The 25,977-nt window shown below is 39.9% G+C and overlaps 1 protein-coding gene across 25 annotated transcripts in view; it reads left to right on the top strand.

Moving 5' to 3' along the window:
- LOC118769682 (receptor-type tyrosine-protein phosphatase delta-like) overlaps nt 1-25,977 on the top strand; it is a 236,546-nt gene that overhangs the window by 147,722 nt on the left and 62,847 nt on the right. For all 25 annotated transcript variants that reach the window (XM_036516937.1, XM_036516923.1, XM_036516935.1 and 22 more), the window contains 2 exons: nt 667-812; nt 3,286-3,427. In XM_036516937.1, coding sequence (XP_036372830.1) covers nt 667-812; nt 3,286-3,427 — 288 coding nt within the window. The remainder of the gene's footprint in view (nt 1-666; nt 813-3,285; nt 3,428-25,977) is intronic.

Below are 25,977 nucleotides of genomic sequence, written 5' to 3'. Positions count from 1 at the left end.
AGAAATCTGAACAAGTAGGTTGATGGTGTACCAGACAGAAAGCCACATTGCAAAGCAATGTCCAGTGCAGAAAAGAACATTAGCTGTAATGAAATTAAGCATTTTTAAAGGGAAAAAAAAACCAAACTAAAACAAGCCAGAAAAAATCTTCTTTGTTGCAGATGGCACATGATACCATGTTCACAACTCCCATACATAGACTTGCAATGTATTATATGTATTGCATTAAAATTGTCACACATGCTGTTCATGAACAGTAAACATTGCGTGTATATAAATCAGATAGTTTGTCCTTTCACACCTTGATATGCTTCCTCTGAGACTTGCGCCATAATCCATCTGTCTATACACGGTTTCACAATGGAATGTCAAGACTTGATGAATTGCTTACAATAAGACAAGCCATGAAATGAGCCACATATACATCTGCACGTGTTTACGACTGAAGCATGACCTGCCGGTTTATTGTAACATTCTCCTGAAGGTGTCCAGACACTTCTGTAGATAAACTAATATATGATTATCCTCTTTTCCAGAAAAAGTGTACATCATCAAATCATTGAAAGATATATTTTGATGAAAATGCACCGCTTTAAGAGATGTCTTGTCCCTAGTGCCTTGCTCAGTTGATGACTGACTGCCATCTTCTCCTTGTGTCTCTTCCAGCACCACCAAAGTTTTTAAGAACTCCTAACGACCAGACAGGAGTGCAAGGAGGGGTCGCGTCGTTCGTTTGCCAAGCCACAGGAGACCCAAGACCCAAAATAGTGTGGAACAAGAAGGGGAAGAAAGTCAGCAACCAGAGATTTGAGGTATTAGGTCTATTGTTCTGATGTAAAATGCTCGACATTTGAATGCTCAAGAGGGCTTGGTTCTTCACACCCCCTCCCCTCCTCCCCCCCCCGCTGCCATGCTTGCGCTCTGTGCTGCGTTTGTGGGCTCCGGTGCCAGTCTCGTCACTTTAGCAGGCCTGTACATGCATGATTTTGATGTGAACATAAGCGGAGATCCAGGGGCCGTTTCCCTAGATACCCCAGCTTCATCTGACATTTTGCCTGCTTTGTACCTAACAACTGCATTGGCAGAGTGGAAGTGTGGCGATCGCTTTGCAGTCAGTGATAAAGAGGTCTCTTGCTTTGCGCAGTAAAGAAAATGCATGTCGTCTCATTGTTTTTTTTTTTTTTTGGCTTCCCTCGATTAACAATACATCATTGCTGAACACTGATAAGATTCCCATTCATTTCTCCAGTATTCCATCTGTCCATCAGAACAGGGTATTTTTAAATGCATTTCTCAAGTGCTTTAATTAAATTCAGCAGCAAGCTTACTGCCTGCAAGACTTGCTTTGGTCTTTTTTTTTAATTCTTTTTTTTTTTTTTTTCGGCCGAACAGACGTGTAATCTTATCAGAGTTTATAGCATTCACGAAGATGTATGTGCTGAATGCAGAACGCTGGCATACATTACCCATTTCATCGGTGGAGGGGGGGTGATTTTGCATGGCCGATCTGCGCTTGCTCAGCCCACCTCATCCCTAATAAAAGCAGCTTTCCTTTCAGCGTCCAGCACGATCTGTCCTTCCCTGCTCACCCTTAGAATGGGAGAGATCGCTTTTCGCGTCACGCGTTGCCGCAGAGATCGCCAGTGTGCGCAGCAGCTCGAGCTCCCTGCCATCGAAGCCAACTGCTCATTACATGACATTAACAAGCCCTCCGTTCTATTCTTTTTCCGAGATGTGCAGCTACTTACGCTTGTTGTTTATGTGCAATCTTTACACATCAAAACTGATTTATTCCCCCCCTCCCCGGCGTTTCGATAAACAGTGAGTATGTGTCATGTCGAGATAGCCGGCGCACTATGGCACACGTTTCTGTCTCAGTGCTTGTAAACTGTTAGGTGCCATCCATCCATCCAAGTCAAATCGGTCCTTGTCTTTCAAACTCCCATTACGTCAGCATAAAACAGCCGTCCGGTGCCATGTCTTGAACCACATTCAAATGTTTGTGCTCGTTTTGTTTCATTGATTTGTTAACTGTCGCATTGTGGTTTGCTTCAAATTAGCTTTTTGAATGGGACGATGGAACTGCAGTTCTGAAAATGCACTTTGGTTTTACGATAAGAATTGATATGAATATACACCCCTACCCTGCTGTAGGGTATAAGTAATCTTCCCATTCTTAAAAGTAATTGGGCAATAGAGTTCCTTGGCCTCTCACCAAACCTCCAGCACACTTGCTGTTTAATTAAAGTTGCCTCACCCTAGATTAGGTAGCTGTGCTACCCAAACTCATTAAAATTCCATCAATGTGGAAATTATTACGCATAAAGGTGAACATTGACAACATTATTGGAAGAAAAAGGAGCCCATTGTTCCCGAATAACACTATTTCATTATAGTGGCTGGAATATGCTTATGTGCTGGTTCCACACAATGGAAACTATGAACCCGCTTATTGTGGGCAAATGTAGCTATAAATTGTCGAAAATTGTGCAATGCAGCACCTTCCCCCAGTAAAAAAGGTATCTGTGTGTGTGTGTGTGTGTGGGTGGGTGTTGATGTAAATACATGACAGCCAAATTTGTTTATTTGAAGTAAATGTGATCGGCCTAACAGCCTTACAGTAACAAGTAAAGAACATTAGACAGATACTAAGTGTTTTCCTTTTTTAAGTCAGTGAAAAGGAAAACAGGCATCATCCAATGAGCAGTTATTGGAATCGTACACAGAAGTAGCTGCTTAATTCCCAGTGTTGTCTGGCTCATAGGAAAATATACATTGCTGTTTTTTTCCGTATGCAGTATTCTGGAAAATTAATGAATGATGGAGCACTTTTACATATAATATCAAATACACATGTGCATAAGCTACACCTGGATAAATAAGCTTTCCTTTTTTTAAATGAGAAAATATGCAAGACTGAATTCAACAAGTGAGGAATCAGTACATAACCAAACAGAAGTAACTGATCTAAAGGGCTCAGAGGTACAGCTCAGTAAATATTTTCTCATAAATGTATTCCATAATCATGAAAATGAGCGCTTATGTAAAGCCCTTCATGTCAACCCCTCTGCTCTCTCTCTCTCACACACACACACACACACACACACACACACACACACACCAACACACAGAAAACTGTCAATAAGTATGAAATCTTAAAAAAAAAAAAAAAAAAAAATTGGATGAGGCCTGGGAACTACAGGGCAAGAACATCTCATTGAAAGGTCCGTCAAAAATTGTGAACAAAAAAACTCCCGTAACATATCTTGTCTCTCGCACCTGCAGGTGATTGAGTTTGACGATGGCTCTGGTTCAGTGCTCAGAATTCAGCCCCTGCGGACCCCGCGGGACGAAGCCATATATGAATGTGTCGCCTCCAACAGTGTTGGAGAGACGAGTGCATCCACCAGACTCACTGTTTTACGTGGTAGGTCTTCCCTCCCCCCTCTCCAGAAAAAAGAGTTCTTTTAATCGTGTTCCTTTCCAACCTGTCTCTCTGGGTCTGGTCCACCAGGTAAGGTGAGAGCTTTCTTTTTCTGTTCTTTTTTTCTTTATTCTTTTTGCTCACCAAAATGCCATTATTTCCTTGACGCTGAGTGTAGTAACATGCGGAGGGGCATTTACAGAGGATGTTTTGGAGGAGGGATTGTTGCCCCGGGCATATTTGCCTGTCAGTCAGTTTTTAAATGCAATGAACTCACTCAGTGTTACGTCTTAAGGCTTCAGACGCCATGGGTGTTTTTCTCAAAAGGTATCACTGCTTTGCTCTGCTGTTCTTTTAGGTTTGTATGTCAGTAGAGGGTTGAAATCATTGCTAAACTTCCCTGAAAGAAAAAAGAAAAAAATCAATACATAATAGGCATCGAATCCCAAGGAATGTTAGGTTTGATGTATCAAGCATGCATTTCATAGCCCTATTTGTAACTGTTTGGTATGTCCAACAAAACACTTTCCTTGGGGTTAATGCGATCTGAGAAGTACTCCATAGACACAATGCTTGTGAATAGTCCTCAGAGAATGGCATCTGAAGGTTTATTCATGGAAACTTGAGCAGCCACTACCCCAACTGAGACAAAAAATGCTGCCTTTTCTCCTCTTAGGCTGAACAATCTGTTAGTGGGTTCAGGGGCTCAACAAATCAAATAACTTCTCAGCTGGCGGTTTTCATAAAAAAAGGGACCAGCACTGGAAAGCAAAGCATTGTGCTGCAGTTTGGGGTGGATATGACATTACATTACATTGCATTCATTTAGCAGATGCTCTTATCCAGAGTGACTTCCAGCACGAAAGAACGGGAGTGCATCCATTCAAGCTGAATGAGCAACAGTGTCAGATCAGGCTAACAACACTGCCAGACCAGATAGTGTGAGCATAACACTATTCAAGCCCTACCACTAGTTAACCAGTGCAACCTGACTAGACAAGGGAAGCCAAGTTTACTATCATCCAAAATACTTTGCGACACTACATGTAAAATAAACAGCAAGTTATACAAGTAGCAGGTGTTAGGGGGTGGGGACTGAGGTGGAAGGGGGATGCGGTCTGAAGAGGTGTGTCCTCAGTCTGCGTTGGAAGATGGCCAGTGATCCCACTGTCCTGACATAAAGTTCATTCCACCACAGGGATATTCAGTCTGAGGCAGCATTTCAGGACATCCAGCGTTCGTAAGGGCAAGAGTTCACTGTGTGTATGACACTCAAGGTCTGTGCACCGGCCCCTTTTACTGTATGGCTCTGTTGTAAAATCTGTATGTTCCTTAATTTCTGTTCAGTTCCTGTTGTCCCCTTCACCACTATCATACAGCTTTATTGAAAGCATTTCTTTGCTGGTAGGTAGAGTGACACTGAGTAGCAGTTGTCTTTGGTTAGTTCTAAAGTAAAGCGGTATTAAGCCGCAGCTCCAGGCGGCTATCAGATTGACCTCTACTGTGCCCCGAGTCATAAAAAATAAATCCCAAATGAACCGTACTCCATCCTGCGCGGAGTGCGCTATCTTATCTCTCTTGTCGGTAAGTGAGATTTGCTCCTTTTCATCCATCCTGTTCCTTTATCAAAGAGACGCGTGTTATTACACTCAGTAGCCACTGACATTTCAATATCAACAGGGAGCGAAAGGGGAAACAATCAATTGATATTATATTACATTACATTCCCCACACCTGGAGTCGACCAGCCGGTTCCATTCTCGTGTCGTCCCATTGATTCATATCGAAACGGAGCGCTACGAGTGTGGAGAAAAAGATAATATTGAAATGAATAATACATTTCCACAGACTCGTGGTTCATTTGTGTTTCCTGGGTCTGTGTTAGAAATTTGTGCTGGCTGATTCCTGAAAAAAAAAATCAGCCATTATCATGTCTTGATGAGGAACTGGAGGTCAAATCTCACACGTATAATTGGATCAGTGTTGGTGGATGAATTCGCTTGGGTTTAAATACACATGAAATGAAAATGGGAAGGTGTGATGCAAAATTTTACCAGACCTACACTTGGGTGCCATCCAGGTAAGGACAGGTCACCCATTTGTGCATGTGTTATCATCACTGTCCAAAAGGGTACCTGAGGTAAGAACAGGGGATAAAGAAAGAGAGAGAGAGAAAGACAGCTAATGACAACAGAGAAGAAGCAACCTAGCACCAGACAGGCCGATAGATGAACAGAGTTGCGAACAGAGAGTTGCAAAACCACCACAGGGATGAAGGGTTTGAAGTTTGAACCATTGAATATTTTTTCCCATCGTCGACTTTGGTTACTGATCATTTTCTTTGATATTTTATTTTATTTCATTTTTCATTATTATTTTTTTGCACGAACCCATGAGGGCAAACAACTGAGGATTTTATTTCTTTTCATTTTTTGATGTTAAAAAAGCATTTTCTGGCTCATTTACAAAATAAACATCACTCCACATGATGGGAGAGGTGTCTCCTGTGATGTCACAGATGATTTCTCCTGTGCCTGGGTAGCAGGTGACAATCATTTATATCAAATCTTTGCTGTTTAGATAGTAGCACCAGGGTTGATTGATACATATTTTTTGTGTTCAGTGTTTGTGTGTGTCTGTGCATGTGTGCATGTGTGCATGTGTATGTGCGTGTGTGTGCGTGCGTGTATGTGTGTGTGTGTGTGTATGTGTGTTTGGAGGGGGGTGGTGGAGTCCTCTCACTCTGGTAATAATACAAATCTACTTGCACCGCTGATATCCACTTACTTGTGTTCATCAATACAGGCTGTGCCAGTCTGACTTCTGCGATCCTTGAACAACGACTTTCAATGTTATCGAAGTCGTTGCTCAAGCTGGGATGCCTGTATCCCTAAAGAGATGGAGCTGTGTTCACAGTTACTGTGGCATAGCCGAGGTCAATGGATCTCTGCCACTGTGCCTGTAATCAGGTTAGGGACCAACCACAGGTGCTCACTGGTCTTAGCCATATGAAGCATCACAGTCATCGCTCCTTTGAGAGAGCAGAGCGGGGAGCAAGGATCCCGCTGTTTCCTGTTGTGTCTTCACTGCCATCTTTAAAAATTGATTTGTTCCTATTCTGTTGTGTCCACACATTTCTTCATTTTCTTTGCACTGCTTCAGAGCAGAATTTTACAGGGAAAAAAAAGAAAATCTGTCCATGTCTGTCATCACTTTTAGCAAACTTCAGCATTATTCACTCTCCAGGAGAGCTGATTACCAGTTTCTGTTTATTTAATTTTGTTTTCATTTAACCAGGAAGGTCAAATGATAGCATAATCCCCATAATACAGTAGCAACCTAGGGAGATAAGGTGAGCAGGGAGTGCAAGGGATTGTGCAGCCAGTCAGCAGCAGGGAGGGTATGATTAGGTGGAATTTGAAGAGGACATCCCTGCTCTTCTAGTAACAGGTTTTTAATGGCTGCAAAGAGTCAAAATCTTAGTCTCATCCAAAAGATGACACATGTCACAGTGTCCCCATCGCTGTCATGAGACATTGGTATTAACTGGTCTAGTTGGAAATGTGCCCCCAATAAGACATCTTGTTTTCTCAGCCAGTCTTCTGAGTAGTAACCACACCCAACCCATATGTACCCATGTATATAATTGCCCTATACTACTCAACAGTTACAGTTCTGCATTTGTCTTCTAAAACCAGTATTATTAGGCCAGCTGCATAACAGTAAGAACTCAGTCACCTGGATCACACAAGTCAAACTTCTATTTTTTCACAATGAATAATGACAGACACATACAAGTTAATGTGATTGTCTCTGGGAGTTTAAATTGAATGGTGGTAGTCTTTATTTTAACATATCCTTGGGTGATAGTCTGAGTCCTGAAACATGCAATTAAAATGTTACTAAAACCGGGACCGGGCTCTTTTATGAGTTCCATGCATTTCCCTGCCACTGTGACTAATAAAATTTGAAGTCTCATTTTCAGCCACGGCTTTGTACATTAGGGCATACATTCCAGTGTATGTGTCTGTGTGTGTATATATACACTATATATATATATATATATATATATATATATATATATATATATATATATATATATATATATATGTGTGTGTGTGTGTGTGTGTGTGTGTATGGTAAAATAATTGAATCATCAAGTTAGAAATGAGGTGGATCTAAAATAACATTCAAAATTTGCTGTCACTGTTTTCATAGAATTGACCTTGAATGGAATGGTGGTCTGTCTCATGCATAGAAGAACAGTTGTGGAATACAATTTGTTTCCAAGTACAACAATATTAACAAATGCTTATGGTATAAATATACAAGCAGCCATTTCTGATTGTCGTGAAGAACTCTCTCTGTCTCAGGCTTAACCCCACATTAATTTCATTACCTGTCAAATAGACTACATAGTAGTAAATCAGCTCCCCAAGTTAAAGCTTAAAAGTGCTGAAGAAACTAAAAATAGGCTGATGTCTCAGACTTCCAGAATAGCAATAATCAGAGGGATAGGACTGTGGCTATTTGCAACTGGTGAATTACTTTACCTCCATCATGGGCTTTGACAGAAAAAGGCCGCTTAGGAACACAGGGTTCTGGCAAAGGAAAGAATGTATTCATATAAACATAGTCTCTTATTTAGATTTAATGCGAATTTTACAAATGCCAAGAGCTGATTGCTGTCAAGTCTTAAAAAGCCAGTGTTTGCAACTCACTAACTTATCTAGCCCAGATGAACTCTTGTTTAAGTGGAAAAATATTGAAGTGTTCAGGTTGAGGTGAAGTTCTTACCATGGTCTTACCAGGGTTATGATTATTATACATAGCCTTTCTACATCGTCACTGAGACTGTATTGCATATAGAAAGTTCTGTCAGCATTACAGTCACTTTTATTCAGGAGAAGAAAGACAGTAGCAAATTGACAGTACACATCAAAAAGGATATGGTAAGGCAAGCAAATTTCCACCTTAGTTGTAAATATGGTTCCCCCCATTACTTTGTGTCATTCACAATTTGAATTTCCATTACAGAATTGTCTCAGGTCTCAGTCTTTTTGCTGCTTTAGTGAGCGATGAAAGTGAATTTTGCATTATTTTATTTTTCATCTCGCCACTCGAGTGGTAAGGTACACTTCAGCAGGTTCCTTTATTATGTTTTTGCACTTGTGTGTTTTTTTTTGTTTATGAAATCCGAATAACAGAGAGGGTTTTGAAGATAAAAAATTGCTAAAAATGAATCATATCAGTCCCCTGTGCCCAATTCAGTTTATATCTGATCACAGGGGGGAAACGTGTCTTTGTTTCCCCTCCGCTTTAATTTATACCGGGAAGCAAAATTCTCTTCAAGGCTGTGTTTATTTCAGTCACATCCCAGCTTCAATGGTGCATTAATCGAGCAATTAACAAACATGAAAAAGAGTCAGGAAATGAAACATTGCGGCTAAGTACGAAATGGAAAGTGTCATTTTACAGACCGGCTGGTTGACTAACGGAGTCGCAGTGGGTACACTACACAAAGAGACGGGCAGATGAGCCCCGAAGCCTAAGTGCTCTCTGGAGGTGTTGTTGTGCACAGCCATCTCCTTTTTGAAAAGGCCCCGACGAGCGCGGCGCATGCTAAATCTCAGAGACCTTCTGCTTTTTGCCACTCGGACAAAATTCAGTAGATAATGACTGTACGATCCGAGAGTTATTTATGGGTGTAATTAAAAAATGGAGTCGACTGTCCATGTTGAAATTGATTTCTTTTAAAGTAAATCTTTCGTGAATTTCCTAGTGTAATTAATAGAGGCCATAAATCTATTGAATTGCTGCTGGTACAGTAATGTACGAGATTTAAGATGCAGAGGGAGCTTGATGGTTAGCTAAGACTTACCCTAGCTGGTGGCAAGATGAATGTGTGATGCCTAGTCCAACAGAAAGTGAGAAAATAGCTGCTGCAACCATTAAAGGCTTCACCCTATTGGATTCTAAAATAATAGATAATGTGGGCAGATGTTTTTATTCTTTTTTACTTAAATAAATATAGTATCTTTTGCATTAAAGAAAATCTTTGCATTTAAGAAAGCTGGATATTTTGCTCCTGCATGCTCCTAGCAAAAACGTTTTTTTACACTAAGCAGCTTCAGACATTGTTTGTGTCAGATCATGATGTGCTAAATGATTTAAAGATAAAAAAGAAAACACCCTGCCACAAAGGGATTTTGAAATGAGTAATTAATCTACCTGATATTGATTCAGTGTCACACATCGGTTGATTGGAGGTAATTGCATTTATCCCAAACAGTTGTACAACAATAGCTCTGCTGACTCCCGGAGCGTCAGATTCCCATCATTTCACTTCAGAACCAAAACAAAAGAAAATAAATCACTTGTGCATAAGCACTACTGATTGACAGGAATGGGTTTTGTCCTCTCATTTCAGTAATTGTCATATAGTGATGTAGTCCTACAGAATACTCCTGTTTACACCTGAAAACTGCAGGAAGTTTATATTGTTATTACTGTTCTTCGGCTATCATATCTACCGATGAGGGTGGAAATGAATTACATTGAAATCTAATTCATTCAAAAGAAATAAATCAGAGTTTCTGGCTGTAGTGGCCATGTACTGCATGGTTCTGAACTGGTCTAGATTCATTCTGTAGCTTGCCGTAGTCTTATGAAGATATAAATAATTTTATTTTTATCAGGGAACCAGTGGTTTACTTTCCAGTTGCAATTTTACGTGTATATTGAATTAGAACTTGAAAGTGTATTTGGAAAAAGGACACAAATCTGTGAGTACAAGCCACAGGAACATGTATTAGATATGCAGTACACCCCCCAAGTAAATGGCCCTTGAATGGCTGATCAAGGTCTGTGAGTTTTGGCCCCAACACCACCCTCTGTTCCCCACCCCCCATCCCACCCCATCCCACCCTCAAATCTGGTCATTGCACTTGGAAGTTGGAATTGGAATTCTTTGTTCCTATCACCCAAAGTACACTTTTAGCAGAAGAGAACTTAGGGAAGTAAATATAACTGTATAAAAATTTTAACCTTTGAGTCAAGGGGCACTAATGCAGCAACTTGGATCTTGCAGTGCCTAAGTAATTTTCTAGTTGATTAAGTGGGTACTTCAGGGTCAATCCCGGCCCTCCAACACTCTTTGCAAGGCTAATGGTAATTAAGGCAAAACAGCTTTTGGCTAAACACAAGGTTAGGCATACACAATGTGGTGCACTCACTCAGCACCCCACTCACATTTCTAGGACATGCTGTAATTCTAAGTTATGTGCCAGACTTTTTGTACGCTACAAAGGAGTTGTGTTCTTTGGACATAACAGCTGATGCCGGCGACTGGAGTTCAGAGTGAGGTAGTTGATAATTTGGCCTGGAAGTTAATATAAATCTAAATATTTTTTTATATGTTGTGGTGGTGTCGTTCCTCAATGCATTTCAGTTACACAAACATGCATGTGTAACCATAATGTCTCACAAGAAAATACAATAAAATAACATGAGTTTGAGCTGTGCAGTGTAATGCTATACAAGCTTCTGTTTCCAGCAAGCCTCTGAATAAACGCATTAGATGTCCACCTTGGGAAGCACTTTCAGGCTTAACAAATGGCCGTAAAGTCCCAACTTCAGCTAGGGAAACTTTCAGAACTTCTGTACTCAAACTTAGAGGATGATGTAAACCTGGTCCACTGGGGCCACTGGGGAACAAGATGTCTCTTCCTCTTGGTGCCATCTCAGCCGTGAATAATGTCCACCATGGTCCCTTAATCTGCTCTCAGGCCCGGTCCTTTCAATAATTTAGCACGTCTCCTGGGTTGCATTCTAGCAAATGTAGTTCACTGAACACTGTTTCACTGTAGGTAAGTCAGGACTGCATTAGATTCCAACCACCCCTCTCCCCTCACTTTGTTATAGCGTAGGCTTCAGAAAAAAGGCATTTGGTAATTCCATGCCCAAGTGAATCTGAAAACTGAACCGGACAAAAATTGTTCATGACAGTGAGTTGGACAAGTAGAAACAGTGGGCATATCTGAGCTATCTCTTTGAAGGCTGGAATTGCTATCAATTGATTTCTGGGGTCTATATTAATCTGAAGAATAAATGGACTATGATGTTTGTCCAAAATTTGACGGACCTGGGGAAAGCGTAAGACGACGCAACACACGCAGCCGGAGTAAAAACACATACATCAGGAAAACAAATGAATACACAACCACAAATACAAACGACCATGGTCGTAACAACCATAAGCACACATTCCATTGATTAGTCAGGCACTCTGGCAGGTGCCACCGTTTCTGCATAGTTAAACACAAAAAGTAGGTACAATTTTTCAAAAGGATCGACACATACTGATCGACTGTTATTGCACTGGTGCATATTTTTGCCATTTTTAAAATGCACACACTAAGACACATGTACTGTATGAAATAGGAAAATATTCCCTTCTGTGACAGAAGTGTTTTTTCTTTTAGATTAGTTATTCAGATTATTAACTAAATTGAGAAAGAAAAAAAAAATATTAAGCATGTTTTCCTTGTTTGACCCACAAAATTATAAAGGAGTGTTTTAGCAGGCTGACCTTGGTGTTCATGAATGTAAAGGCTTAAGGCAGGTTAATTATGAACTGTTCTTAACAAGCCTTGCCTTCTGCTTCCCTTTCCAGCCTGGGAGGGTAGCCGTGTCACTTTCCTGACAACCATATGAACCCCCGCTGGGAGAAACTTCTTCTCTCTGTCAAGGTCTGCAAATCCTTTCAGTAGTTAGCATGCAAATGACGCTCTGTAGGTTATGCTAATGATCTGTCAGGGCTGCGCTGGCGGTTTCCCCCCGGCAAGCCTACCCGAACGAGCGGGACGCGTCTGCGTTTTCCTGTGTTCCGGATCTGTCTGGGAGAAGGGCCCACCCTTCGTGACTCACTGACCCGCTGCAGGGGCGTTCGTGCGGTCAGATATATCAGCCCGAAACCCCAGAGCAGGCTCGGCCGGGCACAGGTGCCCACTGTTACCTGTCGACGCTCTGCAGACTCTCCTGTGCTCACAGTGTGCCAGGCTGTCAAAGCCCCAGTTTTTTGTATTATGTATTGTATTGTGTGTGCATTACTCATTTTTAATAAAATCCCATGTGGAGGACATCATTGTTGTGACAATAGCCAAGATAACCAGGGAGTATATTTTTAATACTTTTTGGGCCATACATTAAACATATACCATATACCATAGCTTCAAAATATTAAACATAAGTGTACTGGTAGGCGAATGGTGAAAACTGAATAAAGTTTTAGTGTGAACTTTAGCCTTTTTACACAAAACAAATGTCTGTCCATTTTCCAAGAGGTCACTTTTTAAGTGAGAGGGGTTCCTAATCGATATGAACATCAAGATAACAGTCAGGTTATGGAATATGCCAAATATAATACTGAATTAAAGTTGGATTAATCTTCTGGCTTGTTTTCGTCCTCTAATCTATACTGTTGAGAAGTGCGCTTACACTATGGCCAGTAGAAACTGTTTGGTTTTATGTGAAAAGCCGGGTGAGCAGCTCTTGTGGCTGGTTTGACTGCACTCTGCCCTGTTTGGGCTTCATTATAGCCCTTTTATGCTTCAGGTGAAAATCAGCCCACTGGGCACCAGAAAAATGTATCCTTGAGCTTGTGGCTAAATGGAGGAACAGTGTGATCAGTCCATGGCATTTATGAATGATGCATTCATATTATTAAGTGACTGAGTGGGCGATCCAGCTGAGTGCTGTTCCAAGTAATATGAAAGATATCCTTTGTTCACAGTGGTCAAGACTGTTTCTTGGCAGCGATATGTAGTTTGTTTGTTTTTTTAGGGAAATTATCTTGTAAAGGTTCCGGGTTGATGGGGCACAGCCACGTGTTACACAAGTAGCTTCAGTTATCCAGCTGTTTATGTATATGGATCATATCTAATATGAAAGCTATGTAAATCACCATGGAGAAGGACATCTGTTAAGAAAGTAATGTAATATTAATGGCAGGTTCAAGGGAACAGAAGGTTTAGGTTTAGAGGATATGACCAGATGGATACTTTTGAGTCTACCTCCAGCTGTATTTGTCAGCTAGGGTTTATGTCAAGTGCTATAATATTTGCAGTGCGTAGCTATTGATTATAGGAGCTTACACAAATAAGACAGCGTGAGGGAATAGAATTGTCAGAAGGACTAGTGATTAGTGTAGAAACAGATGGGACTGAAGGTTACAAATATGTACTGCAAATATGTAGAATCTTAGTAGCATCCTTTTCGTTCAATCGGATCTATGACGCACTCATGTAGTCTTTTCAAAATACTCAGCCCTCTGAGCACTCCAATGTCCATTGTACGCAGTAAACCCCAATAAGGTGCTCTTTACATCAAAGGCTTTAAGATTATAGTTGATGAATAGAGGATGGCTTACACCGATGCGTAAAGAGCCATCAGACAAAGAGAGCTACCACTCACATGTAATGGCTTAGATAACCTTCATCATGACACAGTCTTACCGTCAAAGTACCTGCCAATGAGGCTGTTAATTCCTGTTAAAAATCACATTTCATATTAGTAGAAAATCTAAAAGTACATGATGTCACATGATTAAATTGTCTTGAACAGGAAAAAAGCAGTGTTATACTTTATATTCTCAACATCACTTAGCTTTGCCTTTGAGTGTCTGTATTTGTAAAACACAAGTAGACCAATGGCCATGCATTTGATGTTTTTTAATAATGTATTTCAATATAGTAATGTGATACTCAGAGTAATTTTGGTGTATGCTTACCTATATGTAAATGTATTATGGATTCTCTCCATCATGATGAATTGATCATTATTCTTCTATTCTCAAGCAGATTGTGTTTCTTTGTAAAGGTATAGTTAGGTCAGAGTTCACAAGAACAAGGAGACATAACACTGGTGTCAGTACCCTTTCATTGGATTTTTTCTCAATTACTTTAGGAATTGATTTTTTTTTAGTACAACTTCTTTTTTGGGGTTTGTAAGGAATCACTGTTGTGTTCTCCTCATATGTGACATTTGTTAGCAACAAAATGCATTGCACGTACACAAAGGTGTGTAAAATGGAATGAGTGGAGGTAAAAATATTGTTTTATTGTCTTTCCTTTTTGTATGTGTTAAATTCTCCTCCACATTAGGGATTTCTGTGAGGTGTTTGTCTATGAGGCGGCTTTGGAAAAGAAAACACAGGGAGATTAATTGATTGACTTGGCAATGGACTCCTGGAATTTTCCGCATTAGCTAGGGATATATTGGAATATCAAAGGGATTTACAAAAGCAAGATTACAGGAAACAATTTTTCAGACAAAGCTGGCTGAGAGCGGTATATTTTTTGTGGTTTATCTGTTATCTGTTTATCATTTTTTTGTCTTGCGCTGGTAAGGGGATACCCAGTCTTCTTGTGTGAGCTGATCTAAGATCATTAACAAACAGACCAGATTGTCTAACATTGTGAATCCGGCATGACTCCAGGCTCCAGAAAGACCTTGATCTCCCCAATATGTGCACATAGTGTATGTATCAGTTTACTTATTTGTGAACTAGGGGTATTGCTTGGAGACTGTCTTCATGGTAACATTGCCATGCATTTGTATGATGCACTGATGAAAGTGTCATGTACTGTATTAGTAATGCGGTAACTTTTGAACCTGACCCAGTATTTAACATTATCCTGTCATTTGAAATTTCATTATTATTTGTCTGTGGTTATGTCTCAAGAAATCAAGCTTCCATTTTTTATGAAATCTCACAGGTGGGTGCACAAACCTTGATAGAAAAAGAAAACAAGCTGTCTCTATGATCAACTAACTGAGGTTGGTGAGTGTTCCTGAACCACCCTGCACAGCTTGTTTTTATTGGCCAGCACCAGAGTGAGGCAGCACTGGAACTGGCTCTTGGCCAGTGTGTATTCAGCCTGAAGATTTCACTGTCAGTGACCAAAGCCGTAGAACCACCAGGAACCTATCTAAAAGGAGGAAGGGTACAGAGGTGTTTTTTGGCAGGATTTTAAATAGTTGATAGGTAACAGTGAGAGGGTGGAATGGGAGACTAACTGTAGCTAACTGGGTCAGGTTTTCATCACAAACACAAGATATCTGCTTCTTTTTCAAAGACGTATTCCAGACCTGCAAGCCCACTAGGCATTGAAGTCCAGCAAATTTGATAGTTGTGAAGACTTTAAACTGCATGATGCATAGGAAATAGTGTTTCAGCAATAACAATGCCAAAATCTGAAAGGTATGTTTGGGTTTTATATATTGCAGTACATCTAGCACTTCCTCTGATTCCTCTCAAATATTTTTTTTAAATACCACAGGTAGTCATTTGTTTAACTTCAACTTACAGTTTGAATCTGCCCACGCTGGCTGCATTTGGCATCTCTTGACAAATGATGCTTTGGAGTAGGATACTTCAGGATCCTACTCCTACATAGGATACTGATTTTAAGTCTGTCCTTTTAAATGTACATGACAAATGTGACAAATTAAGGTAAAACACTGGGTAGGAGTATTTTTGGTTCAAAACCCTCCTGCCCTCCTGATCCTTAACGGTTAATTAGATAGACATTGGCATCTAAGAACGTAAAGCTGGTCAAGCTTTGTACACTAATTTGCTGTCTTTCACCAATGGCTTTATTGTGAGGGCTATTGAAGTGCCACCTGGGACTTGCTAATTGACTCCAATTGGTTCAGAGCCCAGAGGTCCGCTTTCTCAGGCCGTCTGGTTTTTAAGTCAGTCAGTCAGTGGCAGATCTGTGTGCCGCTATTGTAGAACGGCCAAATTTGTCTGGGAAGTGATTCAGTGTTTCCTCTGTGGGTCCTGCAATTAAAAGATGGCTTAAGGGATTCTGCCTCCAATTCATGCCCCTTGCCTCCTTCTTGGAGTAATATTCTGTGATAAACTGTTAAGTCACAGGCACCTTTTTATCTGTCTTTCCAAAAGATGATATATCCAACACATAGATGGATACATATGTTGAACAAGGTTAAAATATGTCAGCGTAGGTTTTCATGGGAAAGAAAGTCTAAGACTGCCGTTAGGCCATTAAAGTGGTTTAAATGTCTTAGATTCCTTCCAGAGAGACTGTTTTCACTCATTTATTTATTTTTGAAGTTTGGATGGGTGCCATTTCAATGTATTATATTTGGCTTTTAAAGCAATCTTTTTGTTTTATTTTTTTTTTTTACTTGTTGACATATCTGGTACATTTTTGGGATTGCAGCTCCAGCCACTGTTCCAGCCCTGGGGACTCTTTGTGATATTCAGTGGCTTTGCCTTACATTTTCTCCTTGGCTCAGTTACACCCGCCCTTCAGTGATGGATTTTTCCCTGAAGGTTAAGTGTCATCGCATTTTCTTGTATTCTCAGCTGTTAAGGTATTCTGCCGGTGGTAATATAGTTTGGTTTTTACTACTCTCAGAGAGGAGAGAGTGATCACTGGTTTTGTGTTTAGACCATTTCAATCAAGGTCTTTGCTTTAGTCCAACCTCTTGAGATAAGGATATGTCAGTGTTCAGGTTGTGATAGCTTGGAGTGTATTTTCACTCAGCAATGACCCTGCCCAATCAACATCATTTTCATGAGATAAGCTCTTAAAGATGGAATTACAGTAGTCAATATTCAAATATATCCATCATGGCTGGAATGTTTGTCATGTGTAGAGACATGCCAGGTATATCTCAGCTCACCAGAGATGTTCTTTGTCAGCTCAGTTTGGGGATGATTCTGAAAAAAGCAGAAGTAGGTGTGTTTATTGTGACATTGTGGACTGACAAATCAGGATTTTATGTTTATGTTCTCCACAAATAAACAGTACAGCAAATAAGGTTATTGCTTTCTGTTTTATTGCATTACTGTGAGAAATATTACAGAAAAAAAAAGCCAGTCAAGTGGTTTTTTCCTTAGAAGAACGAGAAGTCTACTGCCACTACTACCATTCATCTCAGCTCCTTTGGTTACCACATTTCCTCAGTTTTCAAGCTGTTGTAGCTTCGACATGGAGGACTCTCGTATGCATGCATGAAAAAACAGTACTCCGTCACGCTTCAGTGACAGCTGGCATGTAGGTGCACAGCGAGGGCCTGCTGACCTGCGACATTGCTGGAATGTGTCCAGGGTCAGGTGTACCTGCAGAGGTACGCAATCCACCATGCTGAATGGCCGCAAGCCAACAGAGCATGCTCCACCTATACCTGAATATGGCTCGGAGAGAACGAGGCGTCCAGTAAAATTCTAATGCTTTGATGGTCACAGACTCCAGCGATCAAAATCACGAGTGATGTCAATAGATAGAGTAAGCTGACTGTGTATCACTGGTTACTGTTTAAAGTTTCTTTTTTTTGTAAGGTGTGTTTTTGCTTTTTTTGGTATTTTACATGTCAGTACACTGTTCCTTTGTTTTGAAGTGTGTTTTTTGTTGTTTCATTTTTTTTAGATATATTTGTCATGCTGTGATTAGTCTCACAGGATATAATCACCTTCATTAATCCATGTATTTACTTCAAATTAAAATAAACTTGGCAAAGAAGAGAAGGCAGTCATTTCAAAATATGCTAACACATTGTTATAGAGACATCAGTCCATTATCAGCAGTGTGTTCCTCTTTTCCCTGTGGCACTTTTCTTCTTTCAGTGAATAATAAAGAAACTCACGCAAGACTGTTTTTAAGGACACTTTAACCTTTGGGAGAATTCCAGGTAGTAGTAACACAAGAAGCAAGCAGGGATTGTATTTGAAAATCTGAAAAATAACAAACATTTGTTGTCATATAGCAAGTGAAATATGGTCTACAGGGAAGGTAGTAGAAAAATAAATAGCTAATCTGAGCAAAAATATTCTGAATGTGAAAGATAATCAGAAACGACAAAAGGAGTTGATACCTCAGTAACAAATTTTCATTTCAGAACCAAAATAAATAGTGATGTTGGATGCATGAAGAATAATAAGAGTGTGAATGGATGGAAATGGTCTACATGAATCAGATTCTGATTTTTCTTCTCTTGGCTATGGCTGATATGACACTAAAACTGTTTCAGGCTACCTTTTCACTGATGAAACATTTTTTTTTAAAGATTATACATGGACTGCCAGTCGCAGACACCCCCAGGTTTGTGATCACTTAGCTGTTTATCATAGACATGTGAAGTGGTGGCAGAAAGCAAGACTGAAACCTTGCTACTGTACTGTGGAGTAGACCACGCCAGGAGTAGAAAAACAACAACCGCATAAAGAAAACAAAGGAGAATATTGGAAAATGACATCTCTGTGTTGGCACCAATCAGAACCACTACCTGCATTGTTAATCAAGAGCTCTTCCGCATGGTGGAGTAATTCTGTCAGAGGGGGAACAAAGGCCTAATTAAGTGGTTCCTGTTGATTGCGAAAGAAAGCAGAATTGAATGCATCAGTTGAGCAGGGGCCAAGATGCACATTTTGAGGAGGCAGGATTTTCGGGCCATTTGCGATAACTCAGATTCATTGAAACTTCCGGTGAGCACAAGCACTCCTTTCTGCTGTTGTACTTGAGGGCTATTTTAAAAAGTGACATCACCATGTCCATCCATACGGACGCTATATTTCTGTGACCACTGAGATTTTCCACTTCCGAAAATGGAACCTCGGTGGTCACCCTAAATTTGATGTGCTTCAGGATGTTACCAGTGGTATTGGCTGCAGTGTGGCATTGTGGTAAGAAGCAGGGCTCATAACCCAAAGTTTGCCAGTTTGCTTCACTGGTAGGGCATTGTTGTTTACCCTTGTGGAATGTACTTAACCTGAATTTCCTCTGTAAAAGTCCAGCTGTATAAATGATGATGTAAAGATTGTAAGCTATGTAAGTGCCTGTGGATATATACTTAGTATATACTTAGCAAAAATGTAATGTATTTTATGGTTGCACATGCTAAACCACCAGTGGCACAGGCTTTGGTCCCTGTGCAATGGGACCATTCCAGACATACTTAAATCTGGCAGTTGTAGATCCCCTGTAATAGCCAGATTATGAGTGTGGTCAGGTGCTGGTCATCCATAAATTACCCCCTTCTGGCAGGTTTTACCTCAGGCTAGTGTGTCATCCATGTCTGAGCGATGAGTTATGGAGTGATATATTCCAGGCTCAAGCTCCATTTTTCATACACCAAGGCCTTTCTCGTTCCATTTTTCCACCTTTTTCACTTCTCTGAGGTCATCTTGTTCTCATCTCGGTACAGCCCCCTCCCCCCCCGGCACACATCTTTTCAGACCATTCTGCCCTAAGTACACAAACAACAAACCTTAATTAGAACTGACACAATTAAAGCGCAATCAGCCCAGCACGAAGCAATTCATTCAAAGCAAATGAAATCATTTGCAATTCCTGTTTCATCCCCAGAGTTCAAATTGATTGCATAAACGCACATGAGGAGAACCTAAGAAGATGTGATTGATGACCATTCTTAAAAAAAAGATTGCTGATTTCTTTGTCTGTTTCTTTATTTTGTGCTTTGATCCAAGAAAAAAAAACACAAATTAATGTGTTGTAAATTCATATTTTGCACAGCATACAGTCATTCAGGAAGGCTGGATCTGTTAAGCTGGATGGGTCTGGCTGGCATCCAAGCTCTGTTTGTATTCACTCCAAGCAAAAAAAAAAAAAAAAAAAAGTGTTCATCCTTTGTTCTCCCTGAATGGCATATCCTTAAATAAACAGAAAAAAGTTTCAAAGCAGTGCATCCAAAAATACCCTCTTGCGTGGTCTGCTGTACAGTTGGGCTAGAAGCTAAGAGACCAAGAATCCAGACAGCTGGATATCTTGCTCTGGATTGTTTTTTTCAGTCTCCATTCTCGTAATCCCTTCTTTTTTAGTCTGAGGAATTCCACTGCGATGCGTTTCGACAAGCACCACCCAGAGATCTAACCTTTGACAGCCCACGTGAGGGGGTAGTGCCCACTCCAGACATCCATCGAACATATTACTATCAAATAAATATTTCCGTTTTTCCGTAGTGAAATTACCCTTGGAACAGAATTAATTTTGAGTGTGGCTTTGAATTAGAGGTTGAATTAAATCAAAGTGTCTCTTCTTCCTATTATTAGTATGATTATTATGATTATTATTAAATGGCAAAGTTTCGAGTTCAACAGTTATGAGTGGTCTTGCATGAGAGACTTTGCAAAGGTTCATAAGGATTTCACATTAAGCTAGTTTGCATTTATAACTTATTAATTCACTGTCTCATCTCATTGAATATATGACATAAGGTACATAAACAGGTAATATTTAACTGCATGTTGACTGCACTTTCATAATAACTTCATAAGGCATTCACATTTCCTTTGTGAGCATATCATTACAATTACGTAAAAGTCATGAACAGCTGGTGTACTGAATGATGCCTGGTATTCAGCTATATAACAAACACATGTTGTATCTAAAAAATGTAACCATTCTTGTGGTTGAGTGGTATATTGTTTTATGTCATCTGCTGTAAAGCAGCTTTTTAGTGCTTCATAAAGTGGAAACATCATGCATATACATGACACTTGATGTGAATTGTGATCCCATATGCAAACAAGCACCAAGTGAGGTGATTCACTGTGTCATAGTTTTTATGTGATGCAGTGAAGGACTTGTGGTTGTTGTGTGTGGGAAACACTGTGTTGATAGGTTTGGGCTGTGTTTTGTGAAGATGGATCTGTGAGATGGATGGGATTACATATACCAGTAAGACACAAACATGAAGTGAATGAAGAGGAAGCCACAGCCTCATCTCCTACATGCAGTTCTAATGAAATTGTCTGACTGTGATAATGCAATTAGCATCTCCACAAAAACCTGATTTAGGTCAGTGTCAGAAGATTAATGCAACTTTAAACAAACTCACCCATGTTGGTAGGGTGATCATCAACTAATCATGTCTAAGTGTTAGTTTAGTCCACTGAGAGTCAATTAACTTTATTGAATTAGAGCATCCTACTGGGGAGTTTATTAGTTGCATCGGTCAATTAAAATTATGCATGGTAACTGATTTACCCTTGTTAATTTCTCACGATGAATAGTGTAAGACAGTCTGTTCAAATACAGGTATGTGTGACTTAGCAAGGAATAGTTTATACAAAGTTGAGGGTTTTATAGTAGAATTCTTTATGCATCATAAATTAAATGCTAGATGGGGTATAGAGTAACTTATGATCTCCGCTGGTATTTTGCTTTTTTTCTTTATGAAGATGAGTCCATTTTAACGAGGCACGGTTGTTCACACATCAGCAAAGCTGATAACGGTGAAGAATTTGGATCATCCGCAAATGGGCCCAGCTCAGACTATAAATTACCCCAAGGCTTTGAACAAAGCACTGCCTAAAGGGCCCTATCATTCAAACCCAACATTTTTGTGTTTTTTTCTTTTTTTCCCATACGCATAACTCCACATACCTTTAATTCCTTCCTTTCAAACTTCAGAGCTGTAAGGATACAGAAGTGTGTCATCTTTCACCACTGTTTTATAAAGCGTCCATATCAGCATTCCCTTAATATCCATTAACAGTGTAGATAATCGCAGAGAGGAGAGCATACATAATGGATAGGATAGGAAACTTTAGATGTTCCATGTGTCCCCAAATATATTTCTATTGATGTATGAAGACAAAATTGTGAATTTGGTCTTTCTCAGAATAATGACTTCCACAACAGGAAAGCAAACAGCATGTGTTCCCAGCCATAAATAAATGCACAAGATAATTTGTGTATTGATATTTATTTCCACTTTTACCAAGGCCTCTTTTTTGGACATAAACCAAAAACCATGAGCCCTGGAAGTTAGTTAATCAGACTTTTTCCCCTAGTTTTTGAATGCTTGTCTGACGGTATAAAGAACCCTGCCGCTGTGGAATTTTCTTTTCTTGGTTGAGCACACGCATGTTTTTACATGTGCGACTGCGGCTGTGGTTTCTCAGCCTGATCGCTGTCGAGAGGTTTTACGGCTGAACACGGGGGAACGGACAAAGGCATGCGAGGGTCTGCTGGAGGGGCGGCTGGTCTGGGTCTCCAAATATGCGCTTAAAGCAAGATCTGATGCAAAACCACCCTGCTGCTGCTCTGTCTTTGGCATAAGAAGTGGCACTGTGTTTAAAAAAAAGACAGCCTAGTGTTCAGCTGTGAATGCATCGAGTCCTTCATAATGACTGTTGACTACTTTTTTTTCCAATACTTACACGCTATTGTGTTTTCAGACGAAGCCAATGCTAACAAAAGTGTGTATTTCCAAGAAAATGTGCACTTTTAAGCAACACAAATGTTACATTCGTAGGCTGAACAGTTTGAAAAGTATCTTGCCAAATCTTGTTACAGTTCTCCTGCAGTGGTCTAGACAGTCCAGCTGTGTTGGCACAGTCATGAGGGACATAATGATTCCATGTATTAAAACATACTTTTATTTAGCCCCTGGGAAGAAACTATTCAATAATAATAATAACAATATATTCATTAACATATTTATCAAATAGTATCTAATTGTTGTACTTTTTTGCTTTTTCACTTATATCATGATTTTTTTCATAATAGAACTTTCTTGAATTTCAGTGTTTGCAGTTATAAGATATGTATAGTAATGCTATTTAATAGGTTAGATTGCTGGTAGGACTGCCAACAGCCGTAATCCTAAAGAAAAACATTTTTTCTTATCCTAGTAAGTGTTGACTGATTCACTTCCATAATCAGTCCTTGAAAATGCTGGGGATGGAATATTCTCACAGTCACTGTTAATATTACAGTCAATACTCAAGTATTCTGTTGATTTTTTCTTTTTTTTCATTTCTTTATTTGGTACTCCATTTATGAGCATATTTAATGGAAGAGTTTTTTTCTGGACTGAAAATTTATAACAGCTAGAAAGAAGCTCCGCAGATAAAATGTTTGTGTTTGTGTGTGTGTGTGATTGTGACACACCACACGTGTGCATGTCCACTTATGTGGACAATTGGCTTTAGCGATTTTACAAAATGCCCCATTTATTTGGAAGAGGGAAAAAAATGTAAACCCAAAGGCCTTGTGATATTTCAACCAGCTGATCACAGTGAACATATTCACACACAAAGTATACATGCATCTCAATGGCAAATGCTTGGTTATGAAGACAAATGAAGGATTGTGTAACTGGTCACTAGTGTAAAATATAGTTGCCATACTTTGTCTGAGTGTTGCATTAGCAGGTCAGAGAGAGAGGGACAGAGGCTGTTTTGCTAATCCACTAAGTATTTCCAGGTACCTTCCACATCCTGCCCTGGGACAGGATACAGGTTTTGCATTTCCTCTCAGGGACACTTGAAGGATATTGTTCTTTGTTTTCAACATCCCAAGTTACCAGTTCCCCCCTTCCCTTTTGTGCGGGGTGTGATTGATTGCAACTCGAGACGTTAATAGAGTCCACGCTGCCTGTAGCATCTCCCAACAAGGTACCTTGATACACCACAAACGTGCTAAAATTAGCAGCTCCTCACCAGTTGTGGTTTTTACCGCTAATGAGAAACATGTTGTGGAGGTCATGCAGAGGGTCCTAACACATGGGACGCCAAGCAGAGCCGACGCAGACATTTGAGAAAACCACATGCTGTAGACTGTCCACTCCCTGAGGGTGTTTAATTTCATTTTTTTGCCTTCTCTCTGATTGATTTGTGATGTCGAGGAACATGGAGTCAACTGTGTAAGACCTAATGCAAATGTATCATGGGACAAAGTCATAGAGATTAAAAAACAACCCATATTCTTTTACTGCAAGAATGCTATTGCATCATTTTCAATACAGCTCTAAAACATTCCCCTAAGAACAGCCTGAGATTGTGGGGAAACTGGTTAAATCCTGGATTATAACACTGACCATTTGGTTCCAAATTAACGACACAATAATGACAACAGTTTAGAATGTGTGACCTCACAACTAAAATACATAAATACATTTGATTTTTTTTTTTTTTTTTAGCTAGGAGGTGGGTGCTCTTTGAAAAGCTCTCAGCAATTCAAAACACATCCTCTTATCCTCTTCATATGAGCAATAATCTGACCTTTAACGTACAATCACAATTACAGTGCCCAAACTGAATAGCTCAGTGGAGGTCAATGGAGATTAAAATCACCGTTGGCTAATTAAGCTTGGAATAGCAACAGCCCAAGATGAGTTTGGTAAATGCATTTAAATAGCTGTACAGCATGAGTACCAGGGTGACATGTCATTACTTTCTGGACAAGACCAGCCTGAACAGCAAAGGCCACTGTCATTCTGTGTTCCAAGTTCTGATAGTGTACAAATTTTAACATTGCAGGCTGATTACTTTTTCTTTCATCTGTTGACTTAATGTTATCTCAGTACTAAGGTAGTGATGTTAGTAAAGTATAATTGAATCTAATTTATACTATCCTATTATCCATTTTATGATATGTTATGAACAGTCATTTCAGTTGTCTGTTGTAATGTATGCTTTATTTTAATATATTCCCAAGGTTTAAGAGGAAGGTTGTTGTTTTTTTCTGGAATTTTAATTTCAAAAGATCAATATATGACACACAGACATATGCATGCATGTATACATACTTTATTCATGCATGTATGTATACATTAATTATCATTAAATTATAGTAGTTATTTAGCTCGTGTTTCTAATTAGAAGTGCAGACAGTGATGATGCACCTTTTCGTGTCGAATGCAGACGTGCTTTTTGTTCAGCCACATACCTGAAAGCTGAGCACACAATGGATCTGGCTATGCAAAGCAGTTACGCTGCAGCTTTCCTCATGAAAATTTAATGAAGACAGTGACTCCAAACGGTACACTGTGCAAGGGAGAAGGAAGGGAATTTAATTATCCTTATTAAAACCAGGAATGGAACGCTTAGGGCACACCGTGTCTCATTGGTATGCAAAATGCCATGTCTTTGTTGTGCCCATTAGTGCTTGTATACAAACACACTCAGGAGCACGGAGCATGGATTCAGGAGTGTGCAGGATGAAATTTAGAATCAAAGGTCAGACAAATACGTTTGGGTAGCGTGTGTGTGTGGGTCAAACCTATTATGATCAAACTGTCAGCATTCTCAAGGTAGCGCTCCTTTGCTTGTAAAGCACTTAGTGGTTAGCCTGGGTGCGCTTGCTGTGGGGATCTCTGAGGAATGGGCTGGCTCGAGTAGACCTGTGCTTCTCTTTGTTTTCTTCAAAGGAAATGTTTGCTCAGCACTCAAGAGGAAAAAGCTGCAATCTTGTCCCATACATGCCCGTTTAACAGTGCATTTTCGGCCCTGTAGTGTTGAGCAAACAGAATATATTACACCTAGAGGTACAAGACCCTCCAAGTTCCCGGGTGTGTCAAATAGACATCCACCATTCTGGCATGCTGATGGGTAGTAATCCATCATAGTTATGGGCTTTCAGGGCCAGATCATTATGCTTCGGCCCAAAGTATGCGCATATATTAGTCTATTCCTACCAGGCTGTAAACCTGGAAACATTTGCTAGTCTTGTTGAAGCCTATGTAGTGAAACTGGGTCAGGTTTGGCTCTCGAGATT

This window comes from Megalops cyprinoides, chromosome 22, assembly GCF_013368585.1.
Source record: "Megalops cyprinoides isolate fMegCyp1 chromosome 22, fMegCyp1.pri, whole genome shotgun sequence".
Classification (NCBI taxonomy): Eukaryota; Metazoa; Chordata; class Actinopteri; order Elopiformes; family Megalopidae; genus Megalops; species Megalops cyprinoides.
This window is presented reverse-complemented; position numbering and strand designations above follow the sequence as displayed.